The sequence below is a fragment of the Carassius gibelio genome, chromosome B5 (genome assembly GCF_023724105.1).
Source record: "Carassius gibelio isolate Cgi1373 ecotype wild population from Czech Republic chromosome B5, carGib1.2-hapl.c, whole genome shotgun sequence".
In the NCBI taxonomy this organism is placed as follows: domain Eukaryota; kingdom Metazoa; phylum Chordata; class Actinopteri; order Cypriniformes; family Cyprinidae; genus Carassius; species Carassius gibelio.
In genome coordinates this window covers 22,897,930-22,910,527 of record NC_068400.1, presented here as the reverse complement: position 1 = coordinate 22,910,527, position 12,598 = coordinate 22,897,930, and the positions used below count along the sequence as shown (strand labels likewise).

Sequence of the window (12,598 nt, the reverse complement as noted above, 5' to 3'; positions counted from 1 at the left end):
TGGTTTATATTGCGTCGGTATAAGTGTGATTCAGTGCTTTATACAATAACACATCTAGATACAGGAAGCACAGACATAGATGAAAGACATGAAGAAAATCTGATACATCAGCAGCTAACCAACAACTAAACTTGATCAACACAGAAAACGTATTCACAAGTTTTTGACAGAGCTCAAGTCCAGTTTCAAGTCTATGAAGGCCAAGTCATGTCTTAAAGTGGTAATTCACCACAGACAAAAGGGATTTTAATATACATTGGCTGTCTATTCAGAAACATTACTTTTTTATTCAATGCTGTATGACTAAAGAAAACAGAGAAAAGCCCTGGAGGGTTTTTATAAAGCCCTGGATCTGACACTAAACAGTGATATCTTGGTGCAAGCTAAACATTGTTTAGTTACTTAGACCACAAACACTGTAACAATACAAAGCTGGCTGAAAACTCCAAGTGAAAGTCCAAATCTCTTTGAGTATGTTTTCTACAATATATGCAGAGAAAAAAAAGACTCCAGTTTGTATCATTTTGCTATTTTTATTTTTTTGCAATGGATGAATTAATATGTAACGGACTCAGTGTGCAAGGAAAAACAATTCAATATCCAGTGTCTGCCCATACATATCCAGGACTGGCCGATACAATAGCCTACATATATAAATGCTGATACAATCCTATAATTTAATGTAATCTTTCACAACAGATTCTGTCAGTTCTTCCTTTAATAAGACAGCTGAGCTTGTTTGCCTTTCATAAACTGGAACAGTTAAAGAGTGAAATCATAGAGACTCTTGATCTTAATTTGAACAGTGAATTCAAAACCCCCTTCAAGCTTCTGGATGGGAAACACTGAGCGTTATAGTCTAATTATATCTGTTGTGTAGTTTGTGACAGTTTGAAAGTCTGACTGGCTGAGAATCTGCTCATACTTTAAAAGCAAGTGATAAGAGAATGTTTTTCTGTAAGCATAACAGCACATAAAATATTAAAAATAATCAGCTATACAGTACGTCTTTTGCCTTCAAGCAAACACACAGAAACTTTAGAGGCTTATTAGTTTCCAAACTTTCACCAACTACAGTAAAAGATAGAAAACTTTCTTGAAAAGGGCCATCGGCAAATATTTGAGTAGGAAAACTTGCTGAAAGACTGGTCTTGTTTTCAGGGCTGTCTGTTTGGAAGAGGGCATCTATCAGAGCTGAAGATGATTACTAGTGTCTATACCCTTGAAAAGATGCTTCAATCAATGCTCAGAGAATACCAATGCAGTCTGTGCCCTTTTACATTCTCCATTATTACAGTACTTTTATGGAAATATCATTACTTTCTAATTAGAACAGGGAAATATATCAGCACGAGGCACTTGTTCTCTGCTGTTAAAATTATTTAAGGTTTCTCTGTTATAATCAATGTAGAGCCCATAGGCTCAATTTTAACAAGCATTTAGGTCTACCATATTCCCATTACCAATAAAAACTCCCAAAGCCTCAAGAATATCAAGAATATAATGGAAATCAGTGCTCCAAATATACATGTTCCTGGCATATAAACATAATATTTATTTAACATGAGTGCCTGTAATTGCTTTTTGTGCAAGTAGATATGTAGGATGGTTAAAAAAGTATTTATCAGTTGAATGAAGGCCAGTGCTGCACGAGGCATGTGGCCACCCCTGAACCGCTGGCCTGTGTTAAAGGGCTGTAATTGTCTTTTTAGTGTGGCCACTAAATCTCTGAGTGCCCTCACCATTCCATCGCAACATTCTGCCAATGGTCATCGCCTAGCAACCAGCACCGAGAGCAAACACTTCTTTCTGTATTTATTCGAATTTAGCTTTTGTGATTGATGTGCTCTGCAACAAAGTGCTTCAAATGGACGGGCTGTTCAGTCTCAAAATTCTCCATGTTCAGAAAATGTCTGTCTATCATGGCAGAGGGTGTGTATGAAGGAAATGGCTGGGACATAGCAACCCAAATTCTGAATTAGGTTCCCCTGCCGTATGGAATAATAAGCCAACCCTGCAAGAAATCCCAGATTCTGATGGATTCAATTAGGGATGCACCGAAATGAAAATTCATGGCTGAAGCTGAAGCCAAACAAAATGAAACACTGGGCCGAAGGCCGAATACCAAACACGTTTTTTCACATTTTCCCCCATGTAGGCTTATTTTGCCTTTTTTTTCACCATTGCATTAACTGAATTGCCAAAATGTGCTTTTTACTGTTTTGATCAATTCAAATCAATTAAAAAACAATTATAAAATATTTTTTCAACACTGATGTTTTTTTTGTTTTTTTACATTCAGACATTATACCAACAAAGCACATTTTAACTTAAAATTAATAATAAATTAATCAAACAATAATTTTGGCCATTTTTTGAAACTTGAATCAGGCATGTATTTTTACTGTACCAATAAAGACAGCCTTGCTGAGCAGAAGAGACCTAAAAAAAAAACAACAACAGTATATTACAGATCCCAATTTGAACACTATGTGTAAATGTTATAATAGAGCTGTTGAAGGGTAATTATTATTATCATTATTATCGTCTTGCTTTTTTATTTCATTTTATTTTATTTTACAGAACAATAAAAGCAAAAAAGTGAAAATACTACCATTTATGAATGTCGATGGAGTTGTTGCTTTTTCTCTGCTTTTATTTTGGCAGAAACCCACTTTAAGATCTCAGTGCTTCTTTTTGTTGACAACAGCATGTAGATTCTCATTATGGATTATGGAAGATGTTTTTCACTGGTATCATATTGTCATATGCCTTAAATTTAATTACGAATTTAATTAAAATAAAATTAACAAAAATGTTACTGAGTAGCTGACGAGTCGCAGTTTTCCTCACACGTTGTGCAGTGCTGTCAGAATACATGCAGTTCGTGCGTGCATTAGAAAATATAACATTCTGCAGTTTCTTTACTAATTGTTTGAGGCCATTTCGCAAATTCAATCATTATACAGTAACCTAACCACCAGCATCAGCCAGCTCTTCTTCTCGTCGGAGACATGTGATGCAGCACTAAACAGTCTCTCGCTGTCGGTGCTTCATGATTATAAGTTATAATGATTTCTGACACACTGCCGACATGTTTGCTGCATTAGTGCATGCCTCTGTTTGATCACGTTAGTCTTGTTCGATAACTTACATATTATTCCACCTTTTCACTTATTTGGCAGAACACTGAAATAATTTTTATTTTATTTTGCTATTTTCGGCTGAATATTTTCGGTTGCCGAATATTCGGTGCATCCCTACTTTCAATAGTCAATAGTTGGCCTAAACGGGTCTACATAGTAAAATGCAAAGTGAACTGGCAAGTATTGATGGGTCATTCTTGAATGATTCATTAATTTTGAATGAATCTTTAATGTTACTCAGAAAGAAGGAGTTGTCTCAGGGAGTGATTCGTTCAGTCACGCATTCGTTCAGTTCACCTGTTTCAGTCAATGCAGTCTGAGCCGGAAAGATAATTTATTAGTTCATCCCACATGGAAAGAACCTATATGAGGATATATGCACATATATGAAACCTATATGCAGTTTATATGCACATATTTGGTAATATATACGCGCATATATGACACCTATATGCAGTTTATATGCACATATATGATAATATATATGCTGCATATATGCGTGTATATGCCACGTAACAGCATCAGTCAGAGCAAGAAGTACCAGTCAGGTAAGAAAATCAAAGTCTTAAATTTCTCTTTGAGTTTCTGTTTTGGGGTACTTTTGTTTTGCATTCTAGTATTGTGTAATTGGTTTATTGCGCTGTTAATAGATGATTTTGAGCAGTTAGGAGATGTGAAAGCGCATGACTCTCTGTAACGTATTGACTTTAGTATATATATATACTAGGGCTGAAACAATTAGTCGACATTATCGACAAGGACGACGATAAAACAAATTGTCGGCAAATTGAGTTGTGGTTTGATCTCGCATCCACCTAATGTTAGAGCCTGCAATAATGCGGTTTGGCCAGTGTGGCGCTGTAGCACAAGACTGTGATTCAGTTTTCCTGATTCAGTTCAAAAGAAGAAGACAGCGCTTCAGTTAACCTGAGAACCACCTGAGGCTGCTGAGTGGTGTTTGGATGAATATATACTGCGCGCCTTCCTCTCAATAACTAAATGAACACAAAAAAAAACTGAACGCTATGTAAAATCAGCACTTAAGAACACATTTGACTACAATGATGTGGATGCTTGCACAAATTCTGAGGTTCGGCACTCCAGTAAACAAAAGTCTACCCACATGGAAATAACCTATATAAACATGTATGTTTTAATATAGGTTTTGATATAGGTTTTTAAAATATGTGACATATATAAAAGTGGCTGTTTTCCTATATTATATGTACATATATGTACATATAATATAGGAAAACAGCCATTTTTATTCTTTTTTATTCATTTTTATTTCAATTCAGGTGTTTCGAGTCATTCGTTCATCATGCAACAGACCCATAAGCTTTAACCTATGCAGTCATAAAATACAGATTTAAGTTGACTAAACAATGATACAACAATAAGTTATTCTATTGCTTAAGCTCATTAAGTAAATTAAACAAGCAGCAAAGTCTTTTTTTTTTCCTCCAGTGTTATCTTACTGTAGACCACTATGGACAAGCAACCATATTCCAGAAACCAGCATAACCTGTTATTAACCCCCAGAAGGGATCTGCTCACACTAAATATTATGCCTGGATTGTAAACAGCTTTTGAATAAACTCTTTCACGTAATTTAATGAAGGTGTAACATGAGACTTTGCGTTTTTAATATGAAGCGCTACCTAAATTTGGCCTCAAGTGCTTTATATCACATCATATCAAATTGAATCTTTCCTCCCCTGCTCTGCCAAAAATGAACAATGTACTTGAAATGTGATGTCTGACAACACAACAGAATTCAGATGAGATACCCAAAGCAGTTAGCAAAGCTCCAGCATGTATCACATAATATCAGAGAGGGAGGTGAGAGAAGGTTTCTGAAGATCTCTGCTGTTCCATGTACTCAAAATCACAAGATCCAAGAGAAAAGTCTTCAACGTGAAGTGTGAGAAAGAGATTAGTTGAGGATTTACTAGTCTTGTATAGATTTTGGAAAGTTCTTGCCATTTTTGTGTGCAATATGCCTCAGATGGTCTATGGGGGTCCGGTCTAAACCTCAGATTAGGGGTTAACTGACTAGGATCAGTCATGTAATGCTACTCAGCAGGGCTGGTGTTTAAGAGCTGATCAGAGGTCAGATAGTAAGCCGGCCACTAACCTGCAGCCATCTGCATGTATCCTGCCAGTGTGCAGATCCTCCTCTCACAGGCTCCACTGGGCAGGAAGATGGTGATGATGGCCAGCAGGGAGCTGACTGCCAGCAGAGCACATCCTCCTGAACACAGCACCGCACTCGTCTGCAACACACACAACACACAACACTTACAGAGACTGCTGCTCTCATAAGAGTTCAAACTCTTTCTGGGGAGAGATTGATTTTTACTACTCAAGCAATCCAAATTTAATTCTGTTCTCATAAAATGAGTTAATCCGTCCACAACTGGATTTAATAGGTCAAGGTAAAACCACAGATTTTAAATCCACACTGCACTAAACACTGAACAAAATCATAACATGGCCAACCATGTAAAGCCTTACATATGTAATATAATATAAAGTAACTTTTTGTACCATGATACTATTAGGCTCTTATAGTAATTTAACAATCACATTCACAACTAAATATGTTTCTCATTGCATTAACAATCTTTAAAGCATTCCTATTGATTTTTTTTCTTCTTAAAGGGCTCTTCATTTTTAATTTGGGATAGTCTAAACAAACACTGAAATCAAGTAATAAAAAAAAACTATAAGTTATAAAAAATCTAAATGTATGCATCTACATTATATGTAGAATGTATTAATACAGTACATAATTGTGGATAATATCAATAAATGGTACACAGAACAGTTACAGTGAAAATCAATGATGGTTTGTATCATTTTTATAATAATAGAGCAGACTGCAAATAAATATAAATACAATAAAAATTAAAATACAAATAAAAATACACTAGGTAAATATATATATGTATATGTATTGTTTTTTTTGTTTTTTTTGCAACACTTTATTCACTTAAGGACCAATTCGCACTATTTATTAAGATGCATATTACTAGCATACTAGCTGTTTATTAAGACTTAAAGTATATACTGTAGCACATATTGTCTTATTCTGTATGACCATATTTAATATCCTTTAATCCCCATACCTAAACCTAACAGCTACCTCACTAACTAAGCAGCTAATTAGGAGTTTATTGAGGTAAAAGTTGTAGTGAAAGTAAATGCTAAAAAAAAAAAAAAAAAAAAAAAAAGCATCTTGGCCATTCTACACAATATCTTCTTTTGTTCACCTCACAAGATTGGAAATTATGTGTGTTTGGCACAAATGAGTAAATGATGACAAAATAAATTTTTCTGGATTGACTATAAACTTAACATTAAACACTGAGCACAGAGTCACAGAAAAAAATGCTAGACAGGAATATAAGGTGTGAAATCAATCAATCTTTTCTAAGTGCTTACGCATTGGGATCAATTTAGTAAAACAGTGTGTACTGACCCTCTGATCTAACACCTTCATCAAATCAAACGCTTCATCAGTCGAAAGGCTCACTCCAGCACTACACAACCATCACAGACCTGGTCCAAAAACAAAAATAAAGGCCTTCCCAAATAGGAGATCAATATCTAAAATATGGATCAATCTCTCTCATCTGAGCTTTTTTAATCAGACGTTTGCAAAAGCAGGCTGCAGGAGTTGGCATGTCTTCATTAGACCATGACACAAAACTCTAAAGAGAACCTTAACAGTTTGCGTTAAAAATCCCTAAAACAAAAACACGGAGGACGAATATCAGAGACAAGAGGCAATTGATCTTACTCTGATGTAATACATTTAAGCCTGTGTGGCAGGACACAATGACATCATGAATTATTGATGTGAAAACAATGGATTGATTTGGGTAGTATCAGTAACTTAACGCTTAGATGTTGCTACGAACCAATCTTTTCGTTTCCCGTAAGCCTAACATTTAAAAATCAAAAGAAGTGTCGGGACTTTATTATTCCACATAGTGTCATTATCGTAAACCTAAAATCTGTCACAAACAAACAAACGGAAAAAAAATATGCTACACATAATAATAATATCCATGTATAAAAATGTACACTTACAAAAAATTTAAATATACAAAAATAATACACATATATGGATAAACATACAAAAACATACTGTTTTTAGTACCACGCCCTAGACACACAAGAATATTTCATAACAATATTTTAGTATTAATACACTTTTCATCACAGTAGCCTATTCTAAAATGTGTTCAGATGGAGGCTTTCTACAGAGGTGGGTCACAGGTGGCTGCTTTTCAGTGAGAAACATTCAGAGATTTCAAACTGAGGTTTTCTTTCTGACAGTTTGATCTCACTGCCTCTTCATTAGATCAGCTGGAGTTTTCACACACGGATCTGCAGTATCAAACTTACTGGACCAAATCAACAACAAAGTGAACACAACATCTGTTAAAAAGATATCAGCACATCTCTTGCACAAACAAAATGCGCATACACAACAGAGCAGGTCTTAGAGCCATTGTCACATTAGCAGTACGTATCAGAAAGGAGTCACACGGTAATAATACAATTGCCAGTGACTGCATTACCTTGTGGTCCTAATGGCGAAGACATTAATGGTAAGAGTGGAATGCTAATAAAGACGGGATGGCAGATTCATTGGTGACATCTGAAACTGCAATTTTCCTGATGGTTATGATAACATTTGTAGTAATTATGACTGTTTGTGCTGATGACAACATTACAACATCCGTTACAATAATGAGATGTCTGCACTGGAAATAGGAAACATTCTAATAACGCAGAGAACGAAGAAGTGGAACGTTGCAGGCACTCAGCGGAAACATATTTCCTTCAAACAGAACTCATTCCCCTTTAAATGGTATTCATATATTCATAGAAATGTCTGGTTTTCTTAGCGCCATCTCTTGATCTTGCCATCTTTGAAGCCTTTAGATGAAATGAACTCTTGCCCACTGTGCTGTCAAACATTACCGTGTTTCATTACAACTAATAGAGACATATTAGGGCTGCAAAAGATCAGATCCAGAACTAAACGGTATCCTGGAAAATCATAAATAGGATGTCTATGACAGGTATGTTGATGATGCTCATAAGTTAAACAAGCAGTTTGCATATTTTATCCCTAATGTATATAGTCTACGTATGGCTAGGAAGTGGAAATGTACTCCCTGAAATCAATACTTCTAAGTGAATACTTCTAAGTCAATACAGTACTTACTGGTGCTTGCCAAGTGTGCAGTGACTTTTCAAAGTGTTCAGACTCATGATTTTTCATCTAGTGGATGATATACTGGCTAAAAAAATTCTATGAACTGACGCTGAAAGCAGGACCGTTTCTAGAGACCAGAATATCTCAATAGAGACTTGAGGTGGGCTGTTTTGAGGTGGCCAAGAGCTCAGAACACCATATCCAAAAGCCTTTTATGGCAATTGTAACAATCTAACATTTTGGTTCAATCTTAATTTTATGAAGCTACGAAAATAGGTTTTGTGCACAAAGAAAACAAAATGCATCGTGGTACTCTTGTGCATAGTGATGGACGCTAACGCGGAAGAAAAAAATGGTTGAAAAAGTCTTTGTTTTTGTTTCACCTATTCCTGTAGCTTTGTAAAGTTAGAGCTTAAACACTGATATCACAGTCCTTACTACCTTTCTTGGTCTGAATGTGTCAGTTGTGTTGCTGTCTGTGCAGGATCAGAAAGCTCTCGGATTTCATCAGCAATATCTTAATTTGTGTTCCGAAGATGAACGAAGGAATTTTAGTAAGAATTTTCATTTTTGAGTGAACCATCCCTTAGAGGGCAATACCTTAATGCTTGTTTTTTAATGTTAACCATACATTTTCATATAAATCAAATCATACAAATGTGCAACCAATTCTTAATTTGCCAAAATTAAAAATAATAAGCCGGTTTCTATCCAAAGTTGCAAATTTAACTTATGAGGAGAATTGGAATATCACATAAAACATTTGCAAATAAACACCATCTCCATCCAACGAGTCATAGAGAACAAAATCATTACTTCTTGAAAAATTAGCACTAAATATCACTAAGAAACATAGGAGAAGCCACTGAATATAGCAGTTTTCATTTAAGAATGACCATAACAACATTTCCTCTGATTAGTGAGGTTACAGCATCCCATAGCGCAAAGTCACATGACTTTATTTATTCATCAAATGTGTTTTCATCTCCCATTATTTGCACTAACCCCTATTTTAACAAGTCAAAAGTAACATAAAAAAATGTGCCCCTACAATTTGGTTTCCACCATAATTCTGATGTTATTCTTCAAAATGTTGATAAAAACAGGGTTATAGAAACATAGCTACTAGTTATGTTTTCTCATGAGATTATTTTGGCAACATGTTTTCCACAGACATCAGATTCTGGTAAAAGGATGTTAATTATGTGCAGCTGAGTGAGACGTCATGTGACCCACACTTAATGCAGTCAGATTTGGCAGTGGCAGTGGATGTGTGACATTAAATTAACGGGACAAATCACCCAAAAATTAAAATACTACATTTGAAGTGTTTTTGTCCATTCATTGGTAGTCAATGTTAACCAAAAACTGAACAATCTTCAAAATATCACCTTGTGTGTTCTGTAGAAAAACAGCAATACAGTCACATAGGTTAGGAACATAATGAGGTTGAATAAATAATGGCAAATTAATGGAATCAAGTAAATGGAAATAATAAGTAAATATAGACTCCAAACAAAGAATCCGTTCTCATGTAGGTGAGGCAAGTCGGACCCACTCCGGGCTCCTGTCCCACTTGTATATCCTCCTAATTTCTAATAATATTTTCATTTTCTGTATAAAGTGCAAAGCACTCAAGATAAAATTAGACAAAAAGAAGAAAAGAGAAAAGAGCTGATGATGCAAACAGAAGCCCTCAGCCCCTCACCTATTGAAATGTTAATACACAGCTTAACCGTTCGCATTCTTACTCATTTTGTTTTGGCGGAACAGCTTTGCATTTGTTATGCACCAATCAAGCCAATGTTATTTGTACAATATTTAGTGCAAACAATTTCATGTGTATGCATGAACAGTCAGCTTTGCAAATCTAGCGCCGTTTTTGCCTAGACTAATTTTATTCATTCCTCAAAGACCTTAGTGTATCAACACACTGCCCAGAATTCAATTGTTCTTAATTAGTTTGACATTTCAGGCCTGGCTTTTGCCACAACTCCTATGAGCAATAATTAAAGATTATGCTTCTGCTTGACACTAGAATATAAAATCCATGATTACATTGTGTCCAACTACATCACATATATTCACACAATATATGCAAGACTTTTAAAACTCCAGCTGCTGTTCATTTACAAGAAAAATGGCTCCTAACAGCGCTGCCTCTTTCAGAGAGCAGGTTCCTAAATAGATGCTAATTATTTGCCTCTATACACACTGCAAACAGTAAATAGCACTGCAGAGGAAGTGCATTGTGAAGGAGAGAGGTCAGGCTATGATGGAAACCAATTTCTGTACCTAGATGAAAAGACAACAAAATTGAGAGAATTATTATAAGAAATTACACATCAGACATACTGTCAAATGGATCACATGTTGTACCTCACAAAACATTCAGAGTTCCTTGCTAATTTGATTTAAGTCAAGGAAAAAATTGATGTTTTCTGCAAATTCTGTAGGGCACAGAGAGAAAAATAATGTGACAAAACTATGCAAGTCCATAACTTACAGCACAAGAATTCAGTAATTTAAATTTTTTTGTCAACTTTATCACTAAATACAAACAATAGATCGCCATGGACTTCAGTTAAGGTGGCAGAGGGGAACGTTTTTATTTCAGTGCAAATTATAATAAAAAAAATACATAGCAGATGAAGTTAATAGTTGAACTGTTGTTGTTGTAGCTTGTCGGGGGACTATGACTCTGAGTAGTAAATGCTGCTCCACCTGAACCAGTGTTGCCAAGTCCGCTGTTGTTTTTCATGTCCGCGGGTTGAAGCGACCCCGATACCAATAACGTGATATTTAGCCCCTAAAATGCGAATTTTACCAAGGCAACCCTGTGCATTAAAAAAAAAAGTGAATTTTAACCCCAGAATGCATTTTCTTTATCGGGGAACCTCCTGGAGACGCTAGTTTTGAGAAGCAAGTGGCAGGATTTGTTTTGAAAACCTGCCAATCCAGATCTGAACGCACTGGAGATGTACTTCTAATCAAAGGAGCGCCCTTAACTGACAAGATGCGCATGAACATCACATTAGATTTTTTTGCACAGCCCTACCAGCTGACATGATATTATTGTGTATAGTTTATAGTTTTAGGGAGATTTTGTTTTTCCTTGAGAAAAAAATTACATGCATTCTCTGATATGCTTTATATTCAAATTAACATATAGTGAATTAAATAAAATTGAAAGATTGAATCGTAAAATGCATCTACATGTACAGCAATATTCGCACGGGACTATTTTTCTAAACTACGTTTGAGTTTCGATTCTTACCACTTGACGTCTGTGATTTTCATGTACCAATTCGGACGGGACTAACATCTCCGTGTTTTTTACAGAGGTGGGAGGGTCTGGTTTGTGCATCTGGGCGTCACAGAGATCACGCGCTCTGTGCGTGCATTGCATTCATTCAGAATGATTGCCTTAGTATTATTACACAATAAATACTAAATGGCTAGTATAGCAAAACCATGTTAATGTGTGGTTCCTTTAGTTTGACTTGTTTTCCTTCTTTTTTTTTTTATTAAATGTAATTAAAACATTATGTAACTGAGTACATAAATGAGCGTGAGTAATCTTACCTGATGCTATTACAATAGCCGGTATTAACAGTTTACGCGATCTTGCTCTTGATTTTATTATTTGTATTATTTTTTATTATTTTTTATTTGCCGCTAAGCAAATATATCAAACATCCGCGCGGTAAGAGCATCTACGGTAATTCACGTTGGCCAAAACACACAAGGAAACGCATTGCGAAATAAAATATCACCGGCAATCACAGACATTCGCATTCGGACGGGATTAGTTTTCTCAGAGGATCACTGAGTTTGCTGAAAAACAGTAGGTAATTTGCTCTGGAATTATCACAGAGGTTGTGTGAGAAAAACACAGACGTGGCAGATTCAGACGGGATTAAAATCACCAAGTACGTCTGTGAAACGCAGATTTCTCTAACGACCCCCTGTAAAACTAGTCCCGTCCGAATAGGGCTTTAGTCTAAAAGTTTTATGGACTGAACATTTTAATTTTATATATAAAAAAAAAAAAGGTTGAAAAACCCTTTGTCATATCATTTTAAATGGGATGTGGCTGAGTAAATGCTGACAGAATCTTCATGCAGGGGAGCTATTCATTTAGGAGATGGAAAATGATGGGAAATAACTGGAATGGTTCATCCGACAGTCAAATTCTTTTCAAAGACCCAAATGT

At 35.6% G+C, this 12,598-nt stretch overlaps 1 protein-coding gene across 1 annotated transcript in view; it reads right to left on the bottom strand.

The window, feature by feature from the left end:
* Positions 1–12,598, bottom strand: part of LOC127958262 (LHFPL tetraspan subfamily member 7 protein) — a 126,020-nt gene that overhangs the window by 83,307 nt on the left and 30,115 nt on the right. The window contains exon 2 of the mRNA XM_052557068.1: positions 5,284–5,422. Within this exon, the coding sequence (XP_052413028.1) occupies positions 5,284–5,422 (139 nt within the window). The remainder of the gene's footprint in view (positions 1–5,283; positions 5,423–12,598) is intronic.